This window comes from Cheilinus undulatus, linkage group 17 (genome assembly GCF_018320785.1).
Source record: "Cheilinus undulatus linkage group 17, ASM1832078v1, whole genome shotgun sequence".
In the NCBI taxonomy this organism is placed as follows: domain Eukaryota; kingdom Metazoa; phylum Chordata; class Actinopteri; order Labriformes; family Labridae; genus Cheilinus; species Cheilinus undulatus.
The window spans coordinates 10,305,323-10,321,784 of NC_054881.1; the positions used below are offsets into that span (position 1 = coordinate 10,305,323).

The 16,462-nt window shown below is 37.6% G+C and overlaps 2 protein-coding genes across 2 annotated transcripts in view; one reads left to right on the forward strand and one right to left on the reverse strand.

The window, feature by feature from the left end:
• Positions 1-25: 25 nt before the first annotated feature.
• ppwd1 (peptidylprolyl isomerase domain and WD repeat containing 1) lies at positions 26-6,817 on the reverse strand. Its single transcript, XM_041811013.1, has 11 exons — positions 6,676-6,817; positions 6,452-6,554; positions 6,152-6,255; positions 5,785-5,905; positions 5,232-5,679; positions 4,957-5,147; positions 3,202-3,391; positions 2,944-3,125; positions 2,776-2,857; positions 2,176-2,358; positions 26-249 (listed from the first exon to the last, which is right to left on the reverse strand). Exons 1-11 carry the CDS (start codon positions 6,800-6,802, stop codon positions 106-108), a joined length of 1,875 nt encoding a protein of 624 aa, XP_041666947.1. The 5' UTR covers positions 6,803-6,817; the 3' UTR covers positions 26-105.
• A 661-nt stretch (positions 6,818-7,478) lies between these two features.
• cwc27 (CWC27 spliceosome associated cyclophilin) overlaps positions 7,479-16,462 on the forward strand; it is a 44,403-nt gene continuing 35,419 nt past the window's right edge. The window contains exons 1-10 of the mRNA XM_041811548.1: positions 7,479-7,679; positions 7,995-8,091; positions 9,458-9,570; positions 9,715-9,858; positions 10,030-10,128; positions 10,216-10,319; positions 11,080-11,149; positions 11,408-11,487; positions 11,581-11,623; positions 11,712-11,878. Of these exons, the coding sequence (XP_041667482.1) occupies positions 7,638-7,679; positions 7,995-8,091; positions 9,458-9,570; positions 9,715-9,858; positions 10,030-10,128; positions 10,216-10,319; positions 11,080-11,149; positions 11,408-11,487; positions 11,581-11,623; positions 11,712-11,878 (959 nt within the window). The 5' untranslated portion in view covers positions 7,479-7,637. The remainder of the gene's footprint in view (positions 7,680-7,994; positions 8,092-9,457; positions 9,571-9,714; positions 9,859-10,029; positions 10,129-10,215; positions 10,320-11,079; positions 11,150-11,407; positions 11,488-11,580; positions 11,624-11,711; positions 11,879-16,462) is intronic.

Here is a 16,462-nt window from a genome sequence, read left to right on the forward strand (position 1 = left end):
TACTCAAGAATGATTCTTACACCAATCCCTTTCCCATTTCCTCTTTAATAAGACAATCTAGTAAAAAACAAACATTGCTGTACAGGACATGATTAAGCTGTATGATCACTTTATGGTGATGTTGATGATGCTGATGTCTTCGTACGGTTTGTCGGTCTTGGGGTTCACTTTGACGTTGGAGATCCTCTGGACAGCCTCCATACCTTTGGTGCATCTTCCAAACACAGTGTGCTTGTTGTCGAGCCAGGGCTGCAGGAGAGAAAAGGACACGGTGTACTCAACAACTAGTCCCAAATAACAAAAGTGTTCTAAGCCTTTTTCAGATGTCGACTTTATTGCTGTCTGCTTGAGACATGAGCATCATTTTCTCAGACATGACAGGACTTCAACAGAAGTTTTTCCACACTCAACAAAAAGTAGTAGTTTCAGAAATAATGGCATCCAGCCTGCGCTCTAATAGGTAGCATTACAACTGTAAATGCTCTTTATTTAAGAATGCTTAGCTTTGGTAATTTAATTTGTATTCGTATATCCATTAATGCTGCTGCATCCCCATTGAAGAGCTTTGTTAAGCACATTTGCAGACCCTCATGGTCCGCCTCCAGTGGAGACTGCAGTATCCCTGAGCGAGGCTCTGCCTTTGTATAGTCTGCCATCAAAGCAACGAATAATCTCCCAACCAATATGAAACTTTACAGACTTCCACATTTTCTCTCAAGAAGTGAGAAAGTTGATTTTTAAGGAATCAGTCTTGTCAGCGTTAAACCATCTAAAAAAATTGTTCTGCAGCTATGACGATTCAACATCTGTATTTTGCTCTCCCTTTGTTATGAAATTTCTTGTAAGGGTGTGCATGCACATATATGTAGATGAATGATTGGATCTGTTTTATTATTCTTATTAACCTGCCCAGCAACTAAAAAAGGAAAATAGCTTGTAAGCTAAATCTGGTACAAAGCATCTTTTCCCCTTTTTGTGGGAGGGGGGTGTTACTTTTTTAATTGTCCAAGATACAAATAACTTAAGTAAAAGGAACAACATATTTGTTTTCTACTTGTATTTGATCTCTTTCAGTACATTCTAGCCCTGTAAAATAAAAAATATGTAAATTCTCAATCAATGCTAACTTTGATATCTAATTGTGACTTATCAAAGTTTAACTTGAAGTTCAGAATTCTATTTTTTTGCATTTCAAATCATTTTTTTAAGTTCTTGATATTGTGAGGCAGCCTTTTCAACACATTCTTGATTTAAGAATTAAATTGAGGCAAACAAATGTATTTTATGCAGTTTTTTAGATTTGTTATTTAATTGAGGGCTACACTATCGGAGTGCTGTGGTCTGAAACCAGGACATAGAGGTATGAGACAGCTTTAAAGTGCTAAAGAGATTCACTATTAATACAATTAAACAGCAGGAGTGCATGTACAAAATGACTCATTGACCTAAAGTTATCCCTGGTTAATGTCACAGTGCTTAAACTTTTATAGAGTTTCAGCTCAGTTGCTTTCACTGCCCAAGTGACCCAGTTTAAGTTAATGATTAAGCAAAGAGATTCTTTTATTTTGTAATGTGTACTGTCTGAAGCAAAGGGTAGATTACTTCCTGTTTGGATAAATTTAAGCTCTTGTTTTGAAAGAAAAATGAACTCCTGTATGTTTAAATGTCATGACATTAGCCATGGTTAAAAAGGGACTTGCTACAGGTAGAAAAGTAAATGAAAACAGCTAAAGCAAAGGATAAAAAGTGAAATGTTTGATGTCACAACATGTAGATAACTTTTGTCTGGTCCAGTGAGCTGTCTGCCAGTGTTTTACAGAGACATAAGCATTCATAGGCACAGTGGTGTCCTTATTTTACAACACTACAGGGGCTACGGCAACCTAAAAATGACATGCTTTAAAGAACAAAATAACATGCAAATAATGTGGTGCAGCAATGAAAATGTAAAGCTTACATTTTGGACCACAATAAGCGCTTAAATACTGACAGTCCCGGTGTATTCTTTTAGAATCTTTCTTCTAAATATCATGGTAGTTGTTATGACCACCCAAAAAAGATACTACTAGGCAACACACCTGAAAAAGCATTTTCACCTTGTTGATTGCTAGCCCTGTATTAAGTTGTGTGTACAAGTGTCTTAAATTATCATGAATGTTTAACTGGTAAACTTACAGTGGGAACAACAGTGACAAAGAACTGTGAGCCATTTGTGCCGGGGCCTGCGTTTGCCATACTGAGTGTGTAAGGCCGGTCATGTCTCAGCGTGGCATGGAACTCGTCCTCAAACTCTCCTCCCCAGATGCTCTCTCCTCCCATTCCTGTGCCAGTGGGGTCTCCAGTCTGGATCATAAAACCCTGCACGCAAGACACACAGAAGATTTAGGAACCTCTAGTTCAGATTATAATCTTCAAAAAACAATAGCAAAAAGCCGTAGCCTCCAATTCACTTGGGGTAAAATTGTTGCTGGTTCTAAACTTCAGATTTTCTCCGGTAGATTAATTCAACAGGCTCAGACAGATGTAACACTTACAACATAAAGTTTTATTCATCTATTTTACAATGAATGAGCACTGATTGTAATTCTGAGTATCTGAAACAATTGATCTACTCTGGTGGCAATGATCAAATCAAGCACCTGCATGGGATATAATGTTAGTGAGGGTTTTGCTGCAGCTAAAATTCTCAGCTCAAGACTGAAGCATTCAAGCTGCAGAGATTTAAAAATGCTGTAACCACTTTCTAGCACCTTACTAGCTGGGCAAGAACTGTACCTTGATGACTCTGTGAAAGATGTGTCCATTGTAGTAACCGTTCCTGCTGTGGACGCAGAAGTTCTCCACAGTTTTGGGACATCTAAAAGCAAAAGAAAACTGTTGATTTGTATCTTATCAAGTGTATATGACATTTTTAATTGACCCACAGTGCTCCCTTCAACTTACTCTACAGGGAAAAGCTTGATGTGGATGTCTCCCATGGTGGTGTGAATGATGGCGCTGTCAGAAACCCTCTTAGGACCCTCAGCCTGCGTGGCAGCCATCACCTCCTCCTTTGAGGGTTTCTCGTTGAAGATGTCTCTGTCTGAGTCTGCACTCTTTGTGTCCTCTGGTTCTCTCTTTGAGAACTTAAAAGAGGAATAAAACCATCAGGACATGCTGAGTAAACTAGTGTGGAAACATCACCTTAGATTCTCATCTCACCATGTAGAAGCGGTTCTTTTTGAACGCTGTGCAGAATATGGTGGGGTCAGGCTCCACGTTCTGCAAAGCCGGATTGTCTGATGCCGTCATCTCTACAGTCGGGGCTACATGTGTTGCCTTGGCAACGCCCTGGAATAGACTCAGCTGGACCACACGGATGTTCTCCAGCTTACCCAGGATCCGTACACACCTTGGGAACAAGACCCAAACATACACAACAGTTTATCTCTACTGATTACTTTTAGGGTAAATTGGAATTAAAAAGGAGAATTAAAAACATGAAGAGGACATAGATATTATTGGTGAAAATGAAATGGTTTGACATGTTTAAAGTTGTATCAGATGTAATAAAAGAGCAGGAAAAGAACCAGCAAAATTAAAAACAATCAGGAGAGATGCAGGGAAAGAAGCTATATTTGGATGAAAACTACAGTGTTGTTACTTTAAAACACAAACGGGCCTTCATACAGTGTAAAACTAAAAATAGACTCCAATGTGCAGGATAAGACAAAGGCATTTTTAAGATGTTTTGCTGTAAATGACTCATGAAAGTAAAGCACTTTTTGCAGGCATATAGAGTAGTCATCAGTTTATTGGAATAAGTAGCCACTAGGGGAGTCTGAAAGCATGCCTCCCGGATTATTGAACAAAGGGGGGTATAAGTAGTAAGTAGGGGTTGTCCGATTAATGGCTTGGCTGATTATCAAGGCTGTTATTTGGCCGATTATCTGTATCAGTATTTTGATTTTACTGATAATCTACTACTTTGGCTTGACTGCTAGGTATTTGTTGTCCTACCCATGATACTATCTGATGAGTTACCAGCCAATCAACACTGAGGCCTGGGTGCAGCTGACACAGTCAGCATATAGCATCATCTCCTGTTTTCCTGCTGCTACTACGTTGCTTTTTGTCGTTTCTCATGTCAACACAGCTAGTACTAAATTGTTTACCTTCATTTTTTTAACATACAGTTCAACTTTTCATAAAAATGCACATCAGTGCCAAATATTTGTCCATCTCATGAAGAACAAATAACTGGTACTGAATCAGCCCTGACAAAACAATATCCCCCAAAGAAATATTAAGCATCAAGCACTCAAGTTCCAAGAACTTGTTGTATATGTAAGCAATAATTTAAGGTGGGAATTCTACTGAGGTACGTAAAAGGATAAGAAAGATTTTTATAAACTATTGACGAAAAAACTACTGCATGCATGAAGTTAACATTGCTGCAAAGATTTGATGTTATTTTTCACATGATCATTTTAAAAATGAGTGGTTTATTGTGAGAGACAATCTCATGAGAGAAGGGTGTTTACATTTTAAACTTTGAGATCAATTGGAGCAATCAGAGTTTAAGCTCAAGTCTTAAGCTTTACATAACAGCTACACATCAGTGACTGATTTCACAACAATAAGAAGATTAGTTTCATTCTAGTGTTGCTAGAAAGAATTTTGATCTTAAATTACTTTATTCTGAGTCGATACACTTGAAATGAACCTGAGATTTACAGGAAATGAGAGCTGCAAACTATTTTATTCAGCAGAGATTGGAATAAGAATAAGTAGCCATCTGCAAATAAATGAAAAGTCAGCTGTTTGGCTGAGAGCTACCACTTGTAGAAAGCCCTGAAAATATCTCTAGGATCTCAATGTTTGGCGACATACTTGCAATCAAAAAAAGTATCATTTACATTGACTTTTCATGAGGAGCTTAAAACACTATCTTCTCCTTCTCATGAACATAGTTACCTGTTTGTTTCCACGTTGATGACCTTGATGCCCAGCATGGTGCCGTAAAGCACAAAGTGTCCTGTCTCATCAAAGATGATATTCGTCAGCCGGATCCCGTCCACCTTCTCCAGCTCTCTCTCCACAGCCATCCGCCTCCCGAACTCCATGTCAGGCAGCTGCTGCCTCATCTGCTGCAGCTCTGTGAACATCTGACAGATCAAGAAGACAAGCTATAAGCACATGACCTGGCAAAATAAATGCATAGCCTTGCTGAGTGATGCGTGAGAACTTACAGTCAAAGATTCATCAAATACTCTCATGAGCTTCCCGGTGAGAAAGCGGAAGATCCGGACTTTCCTGTCTGAAGCGATGGTGGCCATTTTCTTCCCGTCTGGGGAAAACGCCAGGCTAGTTGGGTATGTTTTGTGTTTTGCAAATTCATACAAGTCTGTGTCTGTTTTATATTCCCAGTTCACGTGTTTGGGGAACTTGAATTCATTTGGGAGGCCTGTCCAGTATTCCAGCATTCCCGCTTTGTCAGCAGAGACGATGACTCGGAATTTGGGATTGAGGCGGATTTGGGAGAGCGGAGAAGAGTGCATCTTATCAAAGACGTGGAGCGGCTGGTTGCTTCCCCTCCCATCATAGACAAAAATCTTCCCTGTGGATTTTTCTGAGCAGGCAACTGTGGAAATGGCATCGCCTGGATTGTAGATCCACTCACACTGGCCGGGATGAAAGCTGCAGAAAGGAACATGAAAACTTGTTAAATCAGGCAAGAGGCACCTTTGTAGATGCACATGTAATTGCACACTAAATAGATGTCACATTTCTATGCACACTTACCCCAGCCTCAGCATGTTGATCATGTCAAAGTTAACAACATCAAAAACTTTCATGGCCTGATCGTCACCAACAGAGCAGAAAAGAGCCCCTTCAGCACTGACTGCAATGCTCTCGATCACACCTGCAGAACAAAAGAACATCAATCACTCACACAGGTTCAACTCATGATGTGAAAACACTCCAATAAAAAAGGCAATGAAAGAAATCTAAGAGCACCACTTAAAGGTTAGGGAAAATATCATACACTGTTTATCACATTTACGAAATATCAGTTTCAGGTTACTTTATTTGCACTCTGTCTGCAGCCAGAGAGATAAAAAACATTACGTTGCTTAACTTTATGAATCCAGATGAATTCAACACTCACTGAGATGACTACGAAAATGTTTGACAAACTCTATTCCCTCTTCCTCCTTCTTCTTCCAGAACTTGACATGACCGTCCTGGCTGGCTGTGAGAATGAAGTCTGTCCTGAAAGAAAGAATACTGACTTCCATTAGAAACAAAGCAATGGGGGGAAATTGTATAAATGGCAGACCATGTTTAGAATATTTCAGCATTGATTCGTCTTGAAATAGGGTAAACATGAAAAGTCAAACAAGAGAACTAACCCAAATCAGACTCACTATTCATGATAAGATGATCAAGCTGGTTAAAACCCACTTACTTGGAACAAACTATGTGTGTAATAACATCTCTGTGCATGTAGCTCCGTTCATACATGGCAGCTGACGGGAGGTTGTCCAGATACACCCTTTCAAACTCGAGGACTGAAGAAAAACAAAATAAAAACATGTTGAAGTTAGCGGGAGTTAGCATGGTTAGCACTGTTTTCAAAGGAGATGCAGCACAGTGAACCAGCTGCTGAGTATCTAAAAGCCTGAAACGAACCTTTTCTTTTCTTGGTCTTTGTAGCCTCGCTCGGCATGGGTCCGACCCATTCTTCTTCCTCTCCATCTTCTTCTAGATTATCTTCTGCCTTTCGCTTCAGTTCCACATTATTCTCAGCCGCCGCCATTGCTACAAACCGTCAGTGTGGTCCTTTCTAAATTACGGTACTTCCGTTCTGTGGAGTTGCACTCTGTGGACTGAACTTCACTTTACATCTTTAGAGTCTCATCCTGTAAAATGCCACGGATTATTTTGAAATAAAACATTTTATTTATATATTGTAAGTGTATTTTATTTATTCATTTATTCAAGCGGTTAAGCGCAATGCTACAAAATACAATCGGGCCGTTTATTGCTCTGAACAAATACGTGATTACGTTAGCAGCTTCAAGACTTTTCTGCCGGTGTAATCAAAAAATATTTTGAAAAAATGGTGAAAGGAGTTTCATTTAAGTTTATGATAGCTGTTTCGTTTTTTAAAACATTTTGTTGTAAATCTTACAGCAGTTTCATTTAGTGTGGAACAAATGTCCATGTAGTTTCCGAGGGACAACTGTCCTGGAACACTTGGGTCAAACCAAAATTTCCTTCAGTTAGGGGAGTCAACAATGTTATTTTGGGCTATTTTGTCACCAGAAATGTTTAAAGTTCATAAACTTGGCAAATTAATTACTAAAAAAAACTTAACTGAAATCCCGTAAATATAAACGTATACTTACATGCGGTAAATTCAAAGCGACATCGCGTTTGTTTCTTCTACACCCCCATGCACTCGGAAGTAAACAATACACTCACATGTACGGCCAAGATGGTTGTGGATGGAGAAGTATAATATTCTTTTTTCTTGTTAAGCAAGCATATTTTACGAACGGTATCTATAAATTTACACTGTTAAGTACTAAACTGCAGTAGGAAAAGCCCTGTTTTCTGTCTAAGACGAAAAACAAAACAACAGCGGCAGAATGAGCAATATTTACATTCAAGAGCCACCAACAAATGGAAAGGTGAGCGCGATTTCTAACTATTTTAACATCCCACATTTTATTGTTGAAGAATAACGTGTTTGAATGTCTAATTTAACACCTGCAATTAATTACTATGTGATATAGACATATATACGTGGATGAGACCTTTGTTTTAAGTGCATATACACCAGAATTAGTGGTTCTTTGACTCTTTTTGTCCTGTAGTTTACGCATTTCGTGATAAATAAAAAATAATTAGTGATAAGCGAATAATTAAAAGCCGTTCACATTACTATTTGGTATAGTTAAATGTCGAATGTCTATATGTGTCCATTGTTTTGTGGTCTTTTACAGGTGCTGTTGAAAACATCAGCAGGTGAAATTGACATTGAGTTGTGGTCCAAAGAAGCTCCAAAAGCATGCAGGAACTTTGTGCAGCTGTGCATGGAAGGTAAGCATTAATGGCCAGTTAAAAGACTGAATGTCTGTGTCCATCATACTGAAAAACTGTGGAAGCAGCCATATATGTAAACCCAAACCTTAGAACAGGGGTTTCCATACTGTGGCCTGGGGGCTTAATGTGGCCCACAGTACATTTTTAATGTTCTAAGAATGCATTGAAATTTGGTCCTCATTAAAACAAAAAGCTTGTGATTGATTCCGTTGCACTTATTAGTTTCAGCACAAGGCAGTGCTACCATGCTAATTCTGTAAACAAACATTTTGACAAGGAGAATTTATTATGTTTTAATGTGTGACTAAACTGAGACATCACTGTAAATGGTTAACATATTGGAAACCAAAATGATAACAGTGTCTAGATTTATAATGCTCCGATGGCTTACAGAAGCAAATAGTAGCACCAATGTTGGCCAGTGGTAGACAGGGGCCTTCCCTGAACTCTAATAGGCTTCGCCAAAACCCTTATGATTGGCTGTTTTCCTCGTCAGCCATTAACTACCTATTTAAGCATAGCCAGATGCTAAGCTTATCTTAACATACATGAGATTGTTTTTACTAACTTTAATATCATTGAGTTTTTTCCATATGTGGCCCTCAGTGGAAAAAACTGCCTTGTTCTAGATTAAAGAGGTCTGCTTTTAAACTTTAGTACGGTGGTGGATTCTTTGCAGTAAATTAGAGATAAAATAAGATAAACTTTATTGTCCCACATGAAAAAACAACACTTTGACAACAAACAATGAGTGCCAATATGTTCAATGTATGGAAATTAAATCTTATTATTATAGTTAGTTAGTTGATTATTACTGTTGTCAACTTGAGTTTTTCTGGGGTTTGTAAAAATTTGGTCCTCTGGCCTTGAGAATAAATTTTATGTGGCCCGTTTAGTAACCAAAACTGCCTACCCCTGCGTTAGTACAAAACTCCTTGTCAGGAAATGTGAACAAAAATAATAAGATAGAAAAGAGATAAGATAAGATATTTCTTTATTAGTCCCACAAGTAGAAATTCCAATTTACTGCAGCAAAAAATATCTTAGAAAAAGCAGGCCGTTGGCGACAGAAACACAATAGAAATAGAGGACCAATAAAAGTAGTGTTACAAGAGCACTAATAAATACAAAAATACAAAAATATTGGATAAAAAAACGTCAACTTGCAAATGATAAATAGTATTTACTTATACTTTATATGGAGATACATTGAAGTTATGCCTACATTTTCTGTTATTACAACTTCATATTATAGTTATTTCCTGCAAACTGTGTGAAATGAATTTTTGAAGTGTTGCAAGATGACAGCAAAGCAAAGAGTAATCAAATGTTAGATTATTGTTAATTTTTCTTCATCCTCTAGGTTACTATGATGGCACAGTGTTTCATCGAGTGGTGCGAGAGTTTATCGTTCAGGGAGGAGATCCCACAGGAACAGGAGAAGGAGGAGAGTCCATCTATGGCCGACCATTTAAGGTGAGACTGTGTCTCTAAACCCAAACCTGTCAAAGCCATAGCAGGATTTATACTACAGTCCTGTTTCTGTTCAGAATTTAAGTAATCATAATTCAAAATGAAATAATCCATGTAATAAAGTATTGTGTTTTGCATTATTTTTAGGATGAGTTTCACTCCAGATTGCGCTTTAACCGACGAGGTTTGGTTGCCATGGCAAATGCTGGACCACATGATAATGGCAGCCAGTTTTTCTTTACTTTGGGACGAGCAGATGAGCTTAACAACAAACACACCATATTTGGAAAGGTATTATTTCTGAAGACTTTGATATTCACTATGTGTTTGTTCTGCACAGATGACAGGAGATTAATTCTATATGAAATGTTTCCAAACTACGAGGACCCATTTCAGACATGCATCAGTTAAAAATCACTACAGGTGACCATTTCTTAATGTTTTTTTATGATGTCCATGCAGGTGACTGGAGACACAGTTTATAACATGCTGAGATTGGCAGAAGTTGATTGTGACAGTGATGAAAGACCCCTAAATCCCCACAAAATCAGAGCTGCAGAGGTATTTTCTTATTCTCTATTTTTTTCAGCCATTTTTTGAACTGTAAGATTCGGTGCTGAAAATGCTTTTTTTCCTTCTCTCTAACAGGTGCTGCATTCTCCTTTTGACGACATCATTCCTCGTGAACTAAAGAAAGCCAAAAAAGACAAAGATAAAGAGGAGGGGAAGAAGTCACAGTCAAAAGCTACAAAGTGAGTCACCAGATTTGTGATGTTTGTTTTTTCTGATTTCAAAAATATCAAATTTTAGCATTGCACGTGCAGGGAGCCTGCTTTTAATCCAAGTGGTTTCATGTTTGTTTGCTTCTTCGTTTGGCCTAATAAGCATGTTGAAAACACCTGCCGCTGTGACTCTTTGCAGCCACATTTACTAAAACACCACCCTAAAGAGCATTTTGACAGAAAACTTTGTTGGTATAATTTACACAGAGGAGATATTTTCTTTCTTTTTTTTTTTTTTTTAATCTTTTTTCTGATTCTAATCAAATCTGATGTGAACCTTTTTGGTGGTTTACCACCATAAAGACTGAACACAGATGGATAATGATAATGATAGACCAAATATGTCTGGGCCCCTGATAACTACTGAGGAGTACTATTTCACAAAGGACTTTTTCAATGTTTAATCCTGGTTCTTTCTACCTGCATTTTATTTGATTTTGTGAATAAACTGAACTGAAATTGCAGGTAACAGCAGAACCACTGAGCCTTAGAATGTGATAAAATAGGTGTTGCAATAATTCTTGTGTCTTTTTTGTGTCATTTTTTTTAGGATTAGATGGTTTAGATACAATTTCTTCTTGGCTTTTGGCTAAACTAATCCAACACCGTGATCCTGAATCTTCTGCTTCTCCTTTTCTACAGACTTATTCCTCTTGATGTCCTCTTTATGTATCTGCGCTTGAACTTATGTCACTTACGATGCAAATACATATTCTTGTTGTTGTTGTAGGAACTTCAGTCTGTTATCATTCGGAGAGGAAGCTGAAGAAGAAGAGGAGGTGGCAACTCAAGTCAGCCAGGTATTCACTGTCTGAGTGACTAGAAAAGGAACATTATGTTGACGTTGTGCAGCTGGCTGTGAATAAAAGTACCTGTCTGTTATGTGACATTTGGCTTATGTGGGTTTGACTTCCCTGACTTTGTTTTTGTTTTTTATTTACGGAAGAAAATACTGAGCCCTCAGCTAAAAGTATAGGGATGTTGCCATGTCGCCATACTTTCAACAAAGTGTAAAAATGTTTTAAAAGAGTTGATTGCCATTTTTTATGTTTATTTAGACATTCAAGGGAAAAAGCAAAAGCAGCCATGACCTCCTGAAAGATGATCCCAGGCTGAGTTCTGTTCCAGCTGTGGAAAAGTAAGTGGGACTAAATTCATAATAAATCTAAATGTAATAACAGCAGCTTCCCAAAAGTCATGTTTAAAAGCATGTTTCTTATCCTCTTAAAAGAAAAAAGAAGAAGAAGGGAGCAGCATCAGGAGAAACACATGGGGTAACTTTACCTGTGAAGATGTAAAGTTGAATTTTATGCCTGCAAATAGCTGATTTTCTCTGATTTTCTGTTTCTTGTGTTCTTCTAGTCTGATGATGATGCTGATGATGATGAGGATGGAAGTGATACAGATGAAGATTCAGAGGAGAAAGAGAGGATGAAGGAGCTCATCAGAAACAAGCTGCAGAAAGAAAAAGGTGGAGAGAAAACAACAGAGCCTGGTGAGGACGAGAGAGGGAAGAAACCCAATCGCAGGTAACAGTTCATGTCTTTGACTTTCTGCTGTGGTTTCTTTTTTTAAATTAGATTTTTTAAATATGTAACACATGTAAGGCTTGTTTAATAGGTTCTTGATTCTTTTTTGGTCATCAGCAGCATCATTAAGCTTTTATTTAGTTGTAATAAATCATAACAACCTGGTGGGGGAGCTGTTTAGCTATGTTTTACAGAGGAAAAGTTTTCAATTCTTACAGTAACACTCCACACGGTAAATCCTCAGAGACAAGACCAGGGCTTTAAAAGTTTCTTCTACAACTTAAATTGAACTCCCATTCAGGGGTTGGTTTGTAAAATATTATCAAAACAATATTTTTTCAGACATTTAAAGGTAAGTCGATAAAATGTCAGCGATGAGTGACGACATTACACTAATAAAGGTGATAATTTCCTTTTTATTTGGACTGACTAATTGTAAATCCTCAAAATGCTTTAGTTTCCTCCATGTGACAGATAGCAGCAAATCTTCACCTCTGATAGAGCAGAATAAGAAATGTTTGGCCTTTTGCTTTAATTTCCAATGATTAATTCAATGATTAATCAATCAGTTGTTTCTCTAAATTCAGCTCTACATGGAGGTAATCTTGAAATGTGGTGGTAAAATAACAAATCCAGGAGAATCTGGAAGAATTCAGATAAAATGTATTTACTCATTAATGTTATTAATTATTAAATCGCTACTACAGTAAACCTTTCCAGAGGGGTTAAGGTTTGTCTGCAGGGTTTTATTGGTCAGGTTGTGGTTGGGTTTCTGAAGCTGCTCCACATTCAACCAATAAAACCAAAAAATACGTATTTTACAGTTTTACAGGACATTTATGACTTTAAATCCAACACGAAGCAGCTTGTCGACGTTGGTTGGTAGCTTTAATTGAGAAATGGGCTTTTTTTTGGACCCAATAGAGGTTTTCAATGGAATGACCTATCACCAGCTTTTAACTAAACCAATCATGTTGATTGTTTGCATTATAAAGGAATAAGATGATTTTTTTTTTTTTTGTATACGAAATTGATCTTTAACAGACATTCAGCACCAAGAGAAACACGCAGATCCAAATATTTTGGGAGCAAAAGTAAGAATTAAGAGGCAACATAAGAAATGATAAGAAATGATAAAAAGATACATACAAAAACAGAAGTCCATTAACAAAATAAAAAGAAATAAAACAACAAAGATAAGTAAAGAGTAGAATGAAAACATCAAAAATAATGAAATAAAAAAGTAAATATAAAGACATGAAATAAATGAAGAGAATTAAATAGAAACAATCAAAGAAGAGTATAGAAGCAAATGAAAGAAATAAGAAGTAAAACTCAAAAAAATGACTAAAGAAAATATTACAAATAAAGGGAAATAATTAAAAACAATAAAAGCAATAAAAGACCAGTGTGAAATTCAAACAAACAAACAAAAAACAAGTAGGTCAGTAAGATATATAAAAGTAAGCAGAAAAATTAACAAAATAAAAGAAATCAAGAGTAAATAAAAGATGATTAAGAAAGAATTAAAATTATGCAATTAAATTCACAGAAACGCAAACATTAAAAGGAAAAAATTAAACTAAGGTAGTGCAAAAACAGTAAAGGCATTTAAATAGTTTAGAATAGTTAGAAGTGAAAGAGCAATAAAAATAAGGGAAAAAATTACAATAAAAACAATAAAAAGATGTAAAGATGCTCTCACTGTTTTTTTTCTTGCACTCCAAGCTTGAATGGTTGTCTGTTAAATGGTTGTCTGTTAAATGGTTGTCTATAAGATATCATTAAAGTTGGTGATATTTTCATAGAGAGAGTCTAGTAAATATGGCACTCCTGGACTCCACCGTCTCCTGTTGTTGTTGTTTTGTTTTCTTTCTTTTTTTTCTGTCATTTTGAAGCTTAAATTGTTATGATTTTACCTCCGCCAAGGAGGTCATGTGATCGGGTGGGTTCGTTTGTTAGTTAGTTTGTTTGTTTGTTAATTAGTTAGTTAGTTTCTTAGTTTGTTTGTTAGCAGCATAACTCAAAAAGTCATGGACAGATTTTGATGAAATTTTCAAGAAATGTCAGAAATGGCATAAGGAAGAACTGATTAGATTTTGGGAGTGATCTGGATCACCATCTGGATCCAGGAATTTTTTCAAGGATTCTGTACTTTGGGAGATAGGGCTAATGGCGGAGGTCTGCGCTCTCCAAGTGCTTTTCTAGTGTTATTGAGTATTGAAGTTGGGGATATTTTCCTAGAGAGGGGAGAGTTTTGTAAATATGAAGCTCTTGTACTCCACCGTCTCCCGTCACTGTAGCCCGCTGTCATTGTCAGCGGCACTCCCCCCCCCGTCTCCATTCAGCTCTGTTTCTACGTTAAATCAGCGGCTCTCACACGTTCACACAGCAACACTCACAAATCTGAGTTGTAGCTTTCTGGACCAACATCAGTGGAGTTGCTATTTGAAAACAGGAATGTTGGCACTCAAACCAAATTACTTAAAAGCAAACAGTACGTGTGCATGAGCCAACAGCGCGTGTGAAACGAAGGTGAGGGTGGAAGGTGATGTTGTGTAGTATGGAAACGAGGGGGTGATTTATCTTTCATCTCTCTTTGATGCTTATTAGTTATCTCTCCTTCATGTCCTCTTAACAGGTAGCCCTCAGCACACATAATCAACATACCCTTCTCTCATTAGTGCTAATGGGATAAAGAGAGGGCGCCCGGTCGCTGCTCTGTGTGAGTGTGTGTCCTGACTGACAGCCAGCCCAATGCAGGCAGACTCTAGTATATTAAACACAAGCGCAGATTGTTTTGCTACAAGAACTGTAACCCAACACAGTGGTTTGTCTTGGCAGGGAATCAAAGAGCAGGCCGGTAGGTACAGTGTTAGCCCGGGACAAAGGGGGCATTGTTGCAGGGTGAGCTCTGCTCTCCCACTGTTGCTTTGCTTTGAGCTTTCAGCTGCTCTGTGAGCAGAGGAGGGAACACCAACTGGTGTCTGGTCACCTGGGAAAAAAGGAGAGAGGATGTTGAAAGCAGTTTTCATTTCTGTCTGATTGACTTTACTGATGCTGAGCTTTTGTTTTTTAAGGGTAAATCTGATCTTTTTAATCCTGGATCTTATGTTTGACATCATTCCAAGTCTAATTGACTAATAGATGCAAAGGTTTTTAAATAATTCCTGTTGATTTCTAGATTTGTGGGTGCTTTATCTACTTAAACTGTTGTTTTTCTAGTAAAGGACTCAGTTTCAGTTTCATTTTTCAACATTTTTACTCCCTACAGAGGTTGACCCTTTTGATGAATAAAGCAAATTCTCTTTAATTTTAAACAGCCTTTAGGCTGGTCTGTTAAGAGGTTTAGCTGCTGAGGTTTAGCTATCAGAAACAAATAGGCCTATAGTCAACTAAAGTCAAACGTGGTTAACTGCAATCACACCCAAACTCGAACCAATCAGCTGGTTGTTCAGGTAAAAAAAAAAAAAAAAAAACCTTGAAAGGTTCCTCATGTCATCATTCTGGTGGTCTAAATGATCCTAAAAATCAACATTACAAGCTTTATGAAGCATTATTAATTATTTTTATCCTTATTATGTTGCACTAAAATAACAGCTGACTCAGAGACGAACAGGGTGCACCTGCCTTTAATTATAGGATTTCCACGATCACGGCACAATAACTATTCATCATCATGTAGCCTCCTTAGATCATTGTATTAATTCAGAGTGATAACTTTTCACAGGATCACTTGTTCGAGCCTGTTTTGTGTCATTTACAAGCATGTATCAGACAGCATACAGTGTTTATCTACTGAGGTGAAGTAAACAAAAGTCGGGCTTATGTGTACTCTATAATGAGATGATAAAGGGACTTAATACTTGTTTTTGCTGATCATTGATTTAATCAGGCTACAGGAGTTGATGCTTCAACGTAGGGCTGCAGAGACTCTCCACTTTAGTACAAACATCCTGCATCTTTCTGTTGAAATTCAGATATGTCGTGTCCAAGTTGTTTATAGCGTAACTACTGTGAAACAATCAGACTATAAAATGTTGTGCTTCACTTTGTGTTCCTATCTACCTGTATTGCCCAGTGCTGTATTACTCCTCTCACCCTCCTGCTGTGCGTCTCTCCATTATGTTCCGTCCACACGGAGACAAATTCAGGAGTACACGCAAAAGTTTTTTGTCGTATCAGCGTTTCATCCACATGGAAATGGCATTTTGGGAGGCTGAAAATGCTACGTTTTGAAACCAGGTCCCAGAGAGAACAAATCTGTGAACACTTACCGTTTTGTCTCCATGTGGACAGCCAAGCTCATCTTTCTTGAAACGATTACATCATACACAGTACAGTACACTTAAGCCGCATGTGCATGTCAAACCAAAACAACAATGGTGGATTACAGGGGTGTGTTCGTGTTGCAGAAGCTACTGAGTTTATTATGGCTTTTACAGCAAAATCCGATGTTCCTTTACCACTACCAAGAACAGCATACTCCAGACGTTCTTAAATCCACCTCGGAGAACAACCAGAAGAGCAACCAGGAGAAAGTTTTGGGGAGTTTATATATATATATATGCAGTATGTAATACT

Excerpts from the sequence above, each read along its gene's own strand:
- ppwd1 (XM_041811013.1), bottom strand. The coding sequence starts at position 6,802 with ATGGCGGCGGCTGAGAATAATGTGGAACTGAAGCGAAAGGCAGAAGAT. Across the intron at positions 5,148-5,231 it reads TATTTGATGAATCTTTGACT|ATGTTCACAGAGCTGCAGCA; the intron begins GTAAGTTCTCAC and ends TTGATCTGTCAG. Across the intron at positions 3,392-4,956 it reads ATCAACGTGGAAACAAACAG|GTGTGTACGGATCCTGGGTA; the intron begins GTAACTATGTTC and ends CTTGTTCCCAAG.